Source organism: Sabethes cyaneus, chromosome 3 (assembly GCF_943734655.1).
Source record: "Sabethes cyaneus chromosome 3, idSabCyanKW18_F2, whole genome shotgun sequence".
Classification (NCBI taxonomy): domain Eukaryota; kingdom Metazoa; phylum Arthropoda; class Insecta; order Diptera; family Culicidae; genus Sabethes; species Sabethes cyaneus.
In genome coordinates, this window is record NC_071355.1 from 228,847,221 (window position 1) to 228,859,523 (window position 12,303).

At 40.7% G+C, this 12,303-nt stretch overlaps 1 protein-coding gene across 5 annotated transcripts in view; it reads left to right on the forward strand.

Moving 5' to 3' along the window:
- The window catches only part of LOC128743804 (calcitonin gene-related peptide type 1 receptor), a 160,456-nt gene extending 157,882 nt beyond the window's left edge, over positions 1-2,574 (forward strand). For 4 of the 5 annotated variants that reach the window (XM_053840473.1, XM_053840472.1, XM_053840474.1 and 1 more), the window contains one exon: positions 1,962-2,574. In XM_053840473.1, coding sequence (XP_053696448.1) covers positions 1,962-2,021 — 60 coding nt within the window. In that variant the 3' untranslated portion in view covers positions 2,022-2,574. The remainder of the gene's footprint in view (positions 1-1,961) is intronic. The other variant, XM_053840477.1, reaches the window with a different exon arrangement.
- The last annotated feature ends 9,729 nt before the right edge of the window (positions 2,575-12,303 follow it).

Below are 12,303 nucleotides of genomic sequence, written 5' to 3' on the forward strand. Positions count from 1 at the left end.
TTGTAGATTCGAACTTCAATTTTTGAATTGTTTAGCTTCGGAATTTTAGGCTTCTGTATATTTACACGCTGCTTTTTCGTGCTGTTTGATTTTTGGACTTGCGAACCTTCGGATTTTCTGAATTTTTGAGCTTCGGACTTTTGAGCCTTTGGACTTTCGGACTTTCGGACTCTGGAACTTAATTGGAATTACTTAATTGATGAACTAATCGACTGTCAAACTTTGTGACTTCTGCATTTCTTGTCTTTCGGAATTTGCACTTTCAAACTATTAGGATTTTTAATGGTTGGGCTTTCGGACTTTTGAACTGTCAGACCTTTGAACTTCTAGAGTTTTGATCATTAGAACATTCGGATCTTCACTTGCGCTCTTGGACTTCTATACTTTCAGACATTGGGATATTTGGACTGTTGGACTGTCGGTCTTTCGGACATCTAGATTCTTCTATATTTGGACCTAAGAACTTTTTTGGAAATTTGTACTTTTCTTATTTGGACCTTCCTACCTTCGAATTGTCGGGCTATTATACTTTTGATAATTTAAATATTTTTAAATTCTTGGACACTTTTGATTCTTTTGGGTTTATGCACTTTCGGGCTCTTAGACTCTCTAGATTTCTGAAGACTTTCGTCAGATTTCTAGACTTTTGCACCTTTGGGCATATATAATTTGGACTATTGCACTTAAAAAATTCGGACATCTAGACTCTTGGACTTCCAGATTTTTGAACGGTTGTATTTTCGGGCTCTTGGACTTTCTGATTTTTCGACTCTTCAATTTTTCGAATTTTAGATTGTTGAAATTTTCGACTTTTGAATATTTGGACTTTTTGGACTTTTAAACATTTGGGCTTTTTGATTTTTGGAAACTTAAACATTTGAACGTCTAAACTTTTGGACACCCATATAAGATACAAAATTCTCTTGGATACTTAGACTGACTTTTGGACTCTTGAATTTTCAAAATTTCAGACTTTTGGGCTTTTAAATATCGGAGCATTTGGATTTGTAGGCTCTTGCACTTTAGACCCCTAGACTTTTAGACTTTATTTTACTTTATACGTATACTTTCGGACTTTTTGACTTTTGGGGTTTTTGAATTTTGCTCTATGCTTTGGCACACTTAAATTTTTGGATGTATGGATTTTTGTACTTCCAGACTGATGTGCTTTTGATTTGCAGTTTTTTTTGAACTTATGGTTCAAAACTGGTGAACTTATACTTTTTGATTTTTGAACTTATGGTTTTGTAGACTTCGTTATTTGAGAGAGGATGGGCCAATAGATAGCTTTTAAAGTCCTGAATTTTACGTTTCTGATTTTTGAACTCGTAAATTTTGAGCCCTTCGGCTTTCTAGCGTTTCGAAAGTTTTGCGAAAGAAATTAAAACATTGCTGAGTGATTGCTTTCAAAACAATGCAGAATATCTCGATGATGCACGGAAAGTCATAGATTTTCTCGAAATGTACGACTGAAACTTAAATTTCTTCACAAAAATTATACAAACGGAAGTTTAGAAAAAAGCTCATAAAAGATATAGGCATAAAGACAAAAATAAAATATTTGGTATTTACATCTTGCAAAATCGCGACTCGGTTCAGCTTATCGATACCGTCATAAGAAAAGTACGTATTAAAGCTCAAAGTATTTCTAAAATAAATGCGCTACCATAACACTAATTACATAATAAATAAAGTGTTAAAAACACTCATGGAAACCCATGAATGGAATCAGGAAACGTAGGTATGTTACTATATAATATTATCATTCTAACACAACTATTCAACCTATCACAGAAACGTGTTTCCCAAGAGAAAACGAATTTCTATCACTTTTGCTGTTTGTCTCCTGTATTTCATGTGGCTACGGAAACTAACTATTCTGTCTAGTAATAAAAAAAAATTACCAAAACGCAAAGCTGTACTAACACTGAAAACCCAACTCAAATACCCTCTAATACCAGCCGGTCCGCTTGCAGTTTGTCCGTTGCGGTCCTCACGTGCCGGGCGAGGAAAAAGTCTGACTAAAGGAGTACGCCAGCGGCGGCAACAGCCGAATGCAGCAGCAGCAGCAACGATCAACCAACGACACCACCAGTTTCACGAGCACCACCACCACCGCCGGTGTGAATCCTTCGAACAACAACGCAACAATGACAACGACGACGACGACGGCGACGAGACCACGTGACGTGAGCCCACCGAAAAGCAATGGGTCCACCGTTGTCGGTACCTGGCGAAGGAATTCCATCGAGTGTCGACACATTAAGCTGCCGCTGCTAGATGCGGTCCGAGCTGAGGATGAAAACGTAGAAGACGGTGACGTGCGAGAACAGCTCCAGAGTGAGCCTGCCCCGGCGGATGAAGTGCTGTAGACGCAACGATACCGGGTCATAGCCAAATTTAGCCGTTTAAGATTATTCACTAACGTATAACTGTGAGCTGGTAGCTGTCTGGTAAATAGTACTTAAATTAATCTAACTTAACGATACAAAATGTTGAAAGCGCTTCAATTCTAGTGATTAGATTATGCCTGCTTTGCAGGTCTATGTGATCATGTTCTAGTATATAACTGAAACAAAGTATTGAGTTGTCCATTTTTCGAGGTAGTTTTTGAAAGAACGTTTTCCAGGTTGAAGAACTTGAAAAAGAACTTAACCTTGAACCTTCGGAACCTTCACTCTGAAAATCAAAAAGCAACCACCACTTGTTGCGTCTGCTGGTCAGCTACAAACTTCCGTAATTGTATGACTCGTTATCTTGCAATCAAATGCCCCCCGGCTCTGAGGCAGAGGGAGCACCGTTAAACGTGTATACTTCTACCGCACTGTTGACCTACTTCCTCGGGTAATACTTCCACCACCCCGGTGGTGCAGTCGATTTATTTTGCTTGTTTCCCTTTACTAAGCTAAGCATCCAATCTCCTTCGATGCTTGATGGAATCTATGGCAACACGTGTTTACCGCCACAGTGCGCCGTTCAATCAATATTTGAATCCATTAGGTTATCCCATTTTGGTGCACGGTATGTAAATCAGATGCCAAACGGCTATTAAAACACCGGTTCGTAGATGCTGGATCCGGCCAGGATAGTGAAGGAACGGGATCGTATCAATCGGTTTGCCTTGAAGTTCATACATTTTAATTAGTTTTGTTTCAGAAAATGTTTTAAACATAACATTTTGTTTACAACGAATGGAACTAAAGATGGAGGAAAAATTGTGAACATGCTGCAGCTGGTTGGGCAGCTGTTAGACTTTCTGATGGAGGTTTGTATATTTTTGTTTATTTCTTTTTTTGCAAGTATCGTTTCTGTATCTTATGAAAACACGCGGGCTAATTTACTAATATGTATTCCCAAAACGTTAATAAAATAGATCAAGTTTAATGTCGTTAGGGCAATGAAAGCAACTAAGAAATTATCTCGTACAAAACTTGTTGCTGGGCAATTGTAGCACTCTACCTCTATAGCGCAGCGTAGAGTCTACACTAAAGTCGCAGACTCAGTGATACTTCCATAAATACGGGTTGGGAAAAGGGTGCCATTAATTTATGCGTTAAAAAACTGGCCTAATTTCGGATGGCGATAAAAAAAAATACAAGACTTAATTCAATAGAGCAAATTTTCGTTAAATCCTACATTTATTTAGTCTTCTACGAAAATTATTCTGCACCCTGCCTTAAGGCAGTTAGCCGAAGCCTTAGCCATGACTGATAAAAAGATGGATGTTAACATGCGTTCTTTGGCTCTTTCTTGGCCTTGATTGATGATCAGCAGCTTCCCCGTTTTGACCACGAAATTTTTTAAATAGATCTACCGTTTAAAGTTCACCCACAAATTTTTATTCGGTAGCAGCTGGAGGACGTTGGGAAGATGGACGGTTTATCAACGTTTATCTTCAGTCAACAGTCAATCCATCTCTTCCAGTGATCTGTCGGCCTAATGGAGCGAGGCCGCGTCCGGGCAAAAGACAACATCCTACTTCACATGATGCTTCTTGATGAAGGCAGTTCCTTCAGCCATATACTTCGTACTGTATATCTCCCTAAAGGGTGTCCACGATGAAATTGCAACACAATCAAATTGGTATAACTTTTGAACCGTTGGGTAAAATTAATTGAAACTTTGCATGGAGAAAACTGAATTGTTTATATTGTGTGAGTCCTTTTATCACATCGTGCCATCGGTAAAAAGTTGGTAATCCCGAATTCTACGGTTTCTCGTGTCATAAAACGGTTCGAAGAACATCTGACTGTCGATCATGAGTCAAGATGTAGAGAAAAAAGGCGTCCGTTTACTGTCAAGGATTGGTGCCGTCGACTCCTCCGTTCTAGAGGTAGTAAAAACAACTGAATCTGAGCAAAAGTTTCGTGCAGAAGGCCAAAACTCGAGCTGAATTACGTATGTTCAAGGTTCAGAAAGCCCCAAAAGAATACGGTCTTGGCGACCGTACCGTAAGCCGTACCCAAAAGTAATGCGATCAAAAGCTGACGAAACTTCATTGCTGCGTTATGGACGACAACTCCAATACATGAAATCAGACTCCAACCAGATTCCGGGGAACCAGTATTTCCCCGCAAAGGATAAGTTTGATGTTCCAGAGAACCTCCGAAAAAAGAATATGTCGAACTTTGCCAAGAAATTCTACTGAAGTCTCACAACTGTCCTACGATCTCTTGGTAGAATTTGGCTTCATCCTATTATGCAAAGGCCGTGCTGGAGTAGCTTAAGGCAAGTGAAATCGATTTCGATTTACTCATAGCAGGCCCTGAAGGAGAAAATAACAGCTTGGGCTTTCCCTTCTCCCTGATCGTCAGCCACAGAAGGACCTTTCTTGGGAACTTGTCGTGGGAGATATATTCGACGTCATCACGGTTCGTTGCCGCCCAGCGTTAAGTAGGTCCCGTCGTCCATTATGACACCGTGCTTTACCGGGAAGCACCTTCAGCCGTTTCTCCTGAGTGATTGCCTATTGCTTAGATAAGGCCGGCCTCGACTGACGTTTTCTTATAAAAATAACCCTTTTGGTCAAGTACTTCTTCACCATTTGGCCGGTTGCTCATGGCCCAAGGCGAGGAACAATGAACCCACTTTACTCTTGATCTTCCTCTTCAGCTTCTATTGCATTTTATGGTCGTCCAGCACTGTCCGGCGCCCGAAACTAGGCTTCCGTTCGAGAATCTCGCCTTTCTACAGAAGAGATAGGGGGTTGTAAATCGGCAGATCGGCCATATCCGGAGAACATGAAGTACCACTTCTTTGCTCCGGGGTGGAGATATCAGTTCAAACTGTTTAACTATTTTCGCAATGGTTTTTCGATTCATACGCCTCCGCCACTCTCCGCTTTCAATTTGTGCTCCCCCAAATTCGTCCGCTGTACCTTCCACTCGACCACGGTAAGGGCACGTATGTGCACCGTGAGCAGTTTCACGGTTTCAAGTCCATAAAGATCTACTGTTCTAAAAAGCGTTTTGTACATCGTCACCTTCGCACAGCGGCGTATGCTTCTTGCTCGTAGCGTTTTGCGAAGGGAAAAGTAAACCCGATTTCTCGCTGGAATGCGCCTCCCAGTAAACCATTTGGTTTGTATATCTTGATTGCAACTGTGATATAAGAAATCATATCTGAACGAAAAAGTTATATTTCACACGGTATAAGAACATATATGTACCAAAGTGGAGGCAAAATACGTGCGAAAATTTTGACAATTATTTGTAATTCTATCTTGCATTTTATACAGCGGTTTTTATAACACGCAACTTAATACTCCTGAATATATGATTAAGATATAACTTAATATTGCAATCATCTGTACTGCTTTATAATTTACAGTCATGAGTTGTATATGAGGACACGCACGACAGCAAAGCAACTTATTGTTCACTTTGTTTTGACATACTCTAATCATTTTACAATTCCAATGTAAAATTGATATGAACTCGATTTAATGTGAACTTTCTATTACGATCTTGTGTTATCTGGGCGCTGAACTTCCTTACTATTGTTGTTGTCCGCGGTCACCAGCTATACCAAATTCATGAACTCATCTGTCACTTCTAATTTGTCGCCGACAACGATTATTACCGTTAGTGGGAGACCCGCGTTTGTTTCCTTTGATCCTCTTTCTTTCATATAATTGGTCTTCGACGCATTTATTTTAAGCCCAATTATCGTAGTCTCCGCTTTTGATCTAAGTAGTGTAGATTGCCTCCGCCGTCTCAAAAATCCTGGCTATAGTATCAAGTTATCTGCAAAGCCTAGGAGTTGGCTACCGTTTGCTGGAAATCGTGCCTCTTGTTTTGATGCCCGCTCGTCGGATCACTCCCTCAAGAGCGACTTAGAATAGCATGCCAGATAAGTCGTCACCTTGTCTCAATCCACGCCGCCTCTCGAAGGAACTCGAGAGTGTCCCCGAGATACACACGAAACACATCACTCGATCCAATGTAGCTCTGATCAGTCGCGTAAGCTAAGCCGAAAAATCGTGATCATGCATTATGTGTCATAGCTGGTCTCAATCGACTGTGTCGTATGCTGCTTTGAAATCAATAAAGATGTGATGCGTGGACACGTTGTACTCCCGATATTTCTGTAAGATATGACGGATGGTAAAAATCTGGTCCGTAATTGTGTGAGCTCCCATGAAACCCGGCTGATAATTATCCACAAAACCCTGTGCTTTCGGTGACAGCCTGTGTACCAGGCGGCGTTTACTAGCGGTATGCCGTGATAGTTTCAGCAGTCGAGCCGATCACCCTTTTCGTAGACGGAACAAACCACTTCTTCCATTCATTTATCCGGTAGTTTCTCCTCCTCCCAAATCTAAGAAATAACCCAGCGTAGAGCAATTGCCAACATTTTTCGGTCATGTTTATAATTCTCTGCCGGTGGGCGGTCCTTACCAGCAGCTTTCTTGGTCTTCAACAACCCGTTTCCTCGTCTGGATTCCTGGAGATGATTTGCTGGGATATTATAATCGACTAAAAGAAGCTAAGTGCAATGCTCTTAAAATCGGAATCGGGGATATTGTACGTCAATAGTGTATCATGTTGGTTATATCCAAAACCAGTTGGAAACCGGCAATGGAGGGCTCGAAGTACCCTTCCAGTGCATATTAGTAATATTTCGTCAGCACATGCGAGGATAATCGTTATTAGGTAATTTCTGGAAGACCAAATTCCTTATAATGAAGATTAAGGTGACCTCCATTATGACAGATCCCCAGAGTACTCGGATTTCCTCCCTGTATATTGCCGATCTACGTATATTTGCCTGTGCACTTTCGGAAGACTGATGAGCGGAGCGGTAAACAACTGTGAGAGATTCAGGTTCTCGAACGACGGACTCAGTCGGAGGCACATCTACGACGCGATCAGTACCTGCTACGCGGGATCAGCGCGGGAAGTGTTGGGTACTGCTGCTGCAGTCACTTCCAGTGAGAGGTTTGACGCAGTATGCCAGCGGGTGATTGACGGGAAGAATCGATCCAGAAATCACATATTGGCTGCAACTGTGACTCGCCAGAGCAGAGAGAAAGATACCGAGATGCTAGAGCTGCCGAAAAGAGACTTCACTGGAGGCGAAGAATTGCTTCGAGAGTCACGATACGAAAAGCTTCTTCAATACGATCAACGGAATGAGGAACCGTATCGTACCAACTCCTGTTACGTGCAACGATAAGAAGGAGAACCTGATTACCGAAAGATTGGAGGTGGCTAGGCGTTAGAAACAATATTTCGATGAATTGTTGAGTGATGAACAAGATGAAGCGGTCAACAGAAATAAGATAACGATAGGGGATGATGGAAAAGCTGTGGATCCACTTACTTCGGACGAGATTAAAAAAGTAGCGAGACTGTTGAAAAACGGCAAAGCAGCCTAAAAGAACGGCATTCCCGCCTGAACCTTTGAAAGTCGGGAGTGAACGGTTTTATTGTACAATCCATCACATTATACTAAAGGTATGGACTAAGGAGGAACTACCTACGAAAGGTTGGGAGGTCTCATATGCTCTATTTACAAAAAGGCCCATCGACTCGAATGCAGTAATTACCGAAGCATTGCTCTTCTCAATTCTACATACAAAACTCTCTCCCGCGTGCTGTTTCTCAGACTGCCCAACAAACATTTTTGTTGAATAGTAGCTTATTTAGCCGCTATGCGGATAATGCGGAGTGGAATAATCGCTCGATAAGCTGTTGTACAACAAAAATGTTTGTTGGGTGAAGCCGTTGCAGGAAACCTGGCGCTGGCGTATGCCAGTACGGGTTTCAAGAGAGACGCTCACGATGTGATGGACCAAATGTTCACCTTGCGACAAATCCTTGATACATTTCGGGAATTCAACTTGCAGACTCACCATTTGTTTATAGACTTCAACGCGGCATACGATTCAGTCAAACGAAATTAGCTGTAGCAGATTATGCTTGAACATGGTTTTCCAACTAAACTGATTAGGCTGACACGTGCTACTCTTGATGGTTCAAAATCAAGCGGCAGAATCGCGAGCGACCTCGGATTCGTTTATGACGTTAGATGGTTTGAAGCAAGGTGACAGGCTATCAAGTTTGTAGTTCTACATGTAGTTCTGGACGTTGAAAGAAAGCGATCGACGAGCTTCTTGGCGTTCTTGAGCATAATATCCTACGATCAATTCTTGACGGCATATTAGAAAAAAGAATGTTTTGCGAGCGCATGAATCACGTATTATACTAAGTATATGTGGGAATTGACTACTCATGGAACAGACTGTTACATTGCTTTATCCCAGCTTGAGAACATGCATCGCGTAGCTTACTCTCCCAGTAGTAATACTCTGCGCTACCAACGCTACATAGAGCAAGAACGGTTCGGAGTGGTATCGTGTCGGCAATGATCGGTGTCTTCTCGATTGCGGCCGCGCGCTGATAGTGCGGGTCGCTAACCTCAGCCAGTCGTTTGCAGCCAGTCGAATAAACGTGTCTTGGGCAACTATGTGTAGCAGGCAAATTAAGCTTTGCACAATGGCGACCGTGACAGGACCGTTTCTGCTTTTACAGAATGCTAGAATATGTATGAAAGCATTGTTCGGTGAAGTGAAAAAGTGAGTGCGCGAAAATGTATTGCTTTGAGGATGATTCTTCAGGTTTTTTTTCGATATTGGTAGTTTTTCATTCGTAATAAGTACATACTTTTACGCCATCTTGTAATAAGTGAAGAGTGATGTGTGACGGCCAGAGTGATCGCAAAGAAAAACGCTTGCTAACCTTTGTCATTCTCTGCACTGCGCTGTGAGTAAACGGCAACAGGAGTTCAAAAGTATTTTCTTTATCGCCGACAATAGCTGCTTATTGTTTTTCGCCGTCGCAGAGAGATAGCAGAAGAAAAAAAGTGCTGATCTCCCGCTGATCTTTATCAAAAAAATTTCGCACAGTATGTGTTGTCGATTTTCTAATTTTGTGTCATAGCAAAGTGCATCTAGTCAAGCATCTTGAGACGTTGTGAAAGGTAAGGTACGTTTTATGTTTTGTGTTTGGGGACAAATGCGTGTCGCCTGTGTTGCCAAAGTCGAAACCGTGCCAAGATCGAGACCCTTTATTGATTTGATTTGGAACGACCCTGACGTGAAACGTGGTCCAGCGTCAGTAGAAGTATTGCCTTTCGAAATTTCTACGATCGCGGACTTTTTTTTAAAGGCATTGCTGTTTAGGCACACTTTTGGAAGTGAAATCCTTTATGTTGCCAAAATCGCGTGCTTTTGTTGTTAAAGTTGGTCCGTGCCAAGATCTAAATACCACGGTGTGCTATCCAAAAGCAAAAGTGAGGAACGAATGTTGCATTTTTTTCATGGTGTAAGGCGTTTGCAGATTGCGTATGTTTTGAGGAGTCGTTTGGCAGGAATTGTGACAGCCGTGTATAAAATATAAGGTCTGGCAAGTGCAAGATTTGTGTAATAATTAAATCATGTCATTTAAAATAGAAATCAAACGTTGCTCTTAAAAATATGGTGCGATGGTGTGTTACAAATTCATTTTATTGTTCGCGTTAGTGATGCGGCAGATACAATAAAATAAAAATTGTGACTATTTCCAGTATTAGTGGACAGCTATTCTTGATCAGAGATTGATCTTTTCCAGGAAAAATGATTTATGGCGTTAACGAATGAAAAAAATTATGTATGCCTAACAAATATCTTGCGTGTTTGTGGCAAGAGCTCTACTGTGTTGCGACGCTTGAAAAAGCCCTCCTGTAACGGAGGTGATTATGCGCTCAGGAAATAACCACGATTTGAGAATTTTTTTTGCAAACTGTAATATAATCTTTGTAGATTATTTTAAGACGGTGCTTGTATGTGCACATAGAAAATATATGAGTTTCTTTTCGTGTTAGTGACTAGCAACTAGTGGACGGATAAATATAAAACATGACGTAAGCATTTCGTTCGGCGATATAAGAATCTGGACCTAAAAAAAGCCAAGGGAACGTTTTTAATTCAAATAACTGCATTAATGTGTTGAATCTTTTTAAATAGTGGAGTAATTTTTAGAGTATTTCTTTGTCGAATTATACCATTATGATAGAACGGATAAGACCTTGAACATGAGTGAGTAAACTTGCGGAGTGTAATTATATTTTATTACGTTATAAGTCTGTTTTACAATGTAGCTTGATTGTTGCTTTGCGTTTTTTTGTTTATATTAATGAAAGACTCAATTCACATGGCCAATTTATAGTTGATAGAGAAAAATACCACATTTGAATAAGAAGATTCAATACGACCAAACATTGATGAAGTGGTACGGTATGATCACAGTTCAATAAAATTATATGATTTGGCACGGCCCTTGATAAATCATGTGATTCGGCAAGATCATTGTTGGACGAATTATATGAGTCATGTCGACCATTAATAACACATATAATTCGATAAGACCATTGTTGCAAGAAGTATATGGTTCGGTATGACCATAGATGAAAAGAATGTGGTTCAATACGACCAAATAAGAAAAATGAATCGGTACGATCATTGTTGCATAGCGAATATGGTTCGGAACGACCATAGATGAAGAGAATGGTTCGGTACGACCATAGATGAAGAGAATGGTTCGATACGACCATTGTTGCATAGAGAATATGGTTCGGTACGACCATAGATAAAGAGAATATGGTTTGGTACGACCATAGATGAAGAGAATATGGTTCGGTACGACCATAGATGAAGAGAATGGTTCGGTACGACCATAGATGAAGTGAATGGTTCGGTACGACCATAGATAGGAGAAGTGATTCGGTACGATTATTGTTGCATGAAGTATATGGTTCGGTACTACCATTGGTAAATAGAGTGGAGTTGTTCTGTATGATCATTGTCGAAAGGATGGTTCAGTATGACCGTCATTTAGTAAAATGGTTCCGGGTTATGTACATAATGAGTCATACTGGTTTAAGCTGTTTTGGATTATATTGCACTCTGAAATTTGCCATGTACTTAGGTGCTATTTATAATTAAGAGCATACAGCTATTTTGTCCCCATTGACATTAAAATGTTTAATATGCTAAAAAGCATATCTATAGGGGTTATCATTAAAGTCGAGGATAACTGGGATATGGAACAAAGAGACTTAGAGGAAGAAACTATTATGTCAAGTGAAAGCAAAAAAAGAGTTCGATGAATCTCACTAGGAAAATTTTATAGCATCGTCTTAGCAAAATGCTCAGACAGATGATTCCAGGGGTTGGAAAGGCGTAGCAAAGCGTGTAGACTAAAATTTGCTCGACAATCGATCATACGATCTATAAAAAAGGATACTTTTTGTTTGCATTACCGGAAGCATTACATTTGCGATTAGTAAAAAAGGATTAATTTCTACCGCAAGGCTCCGGCCCGGCATCGATGTTTGACTGGGCTACTCAATTTTGACACAAAATTCAATATATATCTACGTATGTATTCTTTGATTGATACAACAGCACAGCATGAAGTGTTCGTGCATCTCAAACAGGGCGTGCAAGACGTGAACGTATGACTATGACGGTAAATTTATTGGGAACGCGATCACTACTTTACTACATTGAAAAACTTTTTTTGAAATAGATCAAGTTGTTTTTTTTCATGTTCTATCTTGTAAGAAGAGGAGAGATGTGGGGATTGACTACTCATGGAACAGACTGTTACATTGCTTTATCCCAGCTTGAGAACATGCATCGCGTAGCTTACTCTCCCGGTAGTAATACTCTGCGCTACCAACGCTACATAGAGCAAGAACGGTTCGGAGTGGTATCGTGTCGGCAATGATCGGTGTCTTCTCGATTGCGGCCGCGCGCTG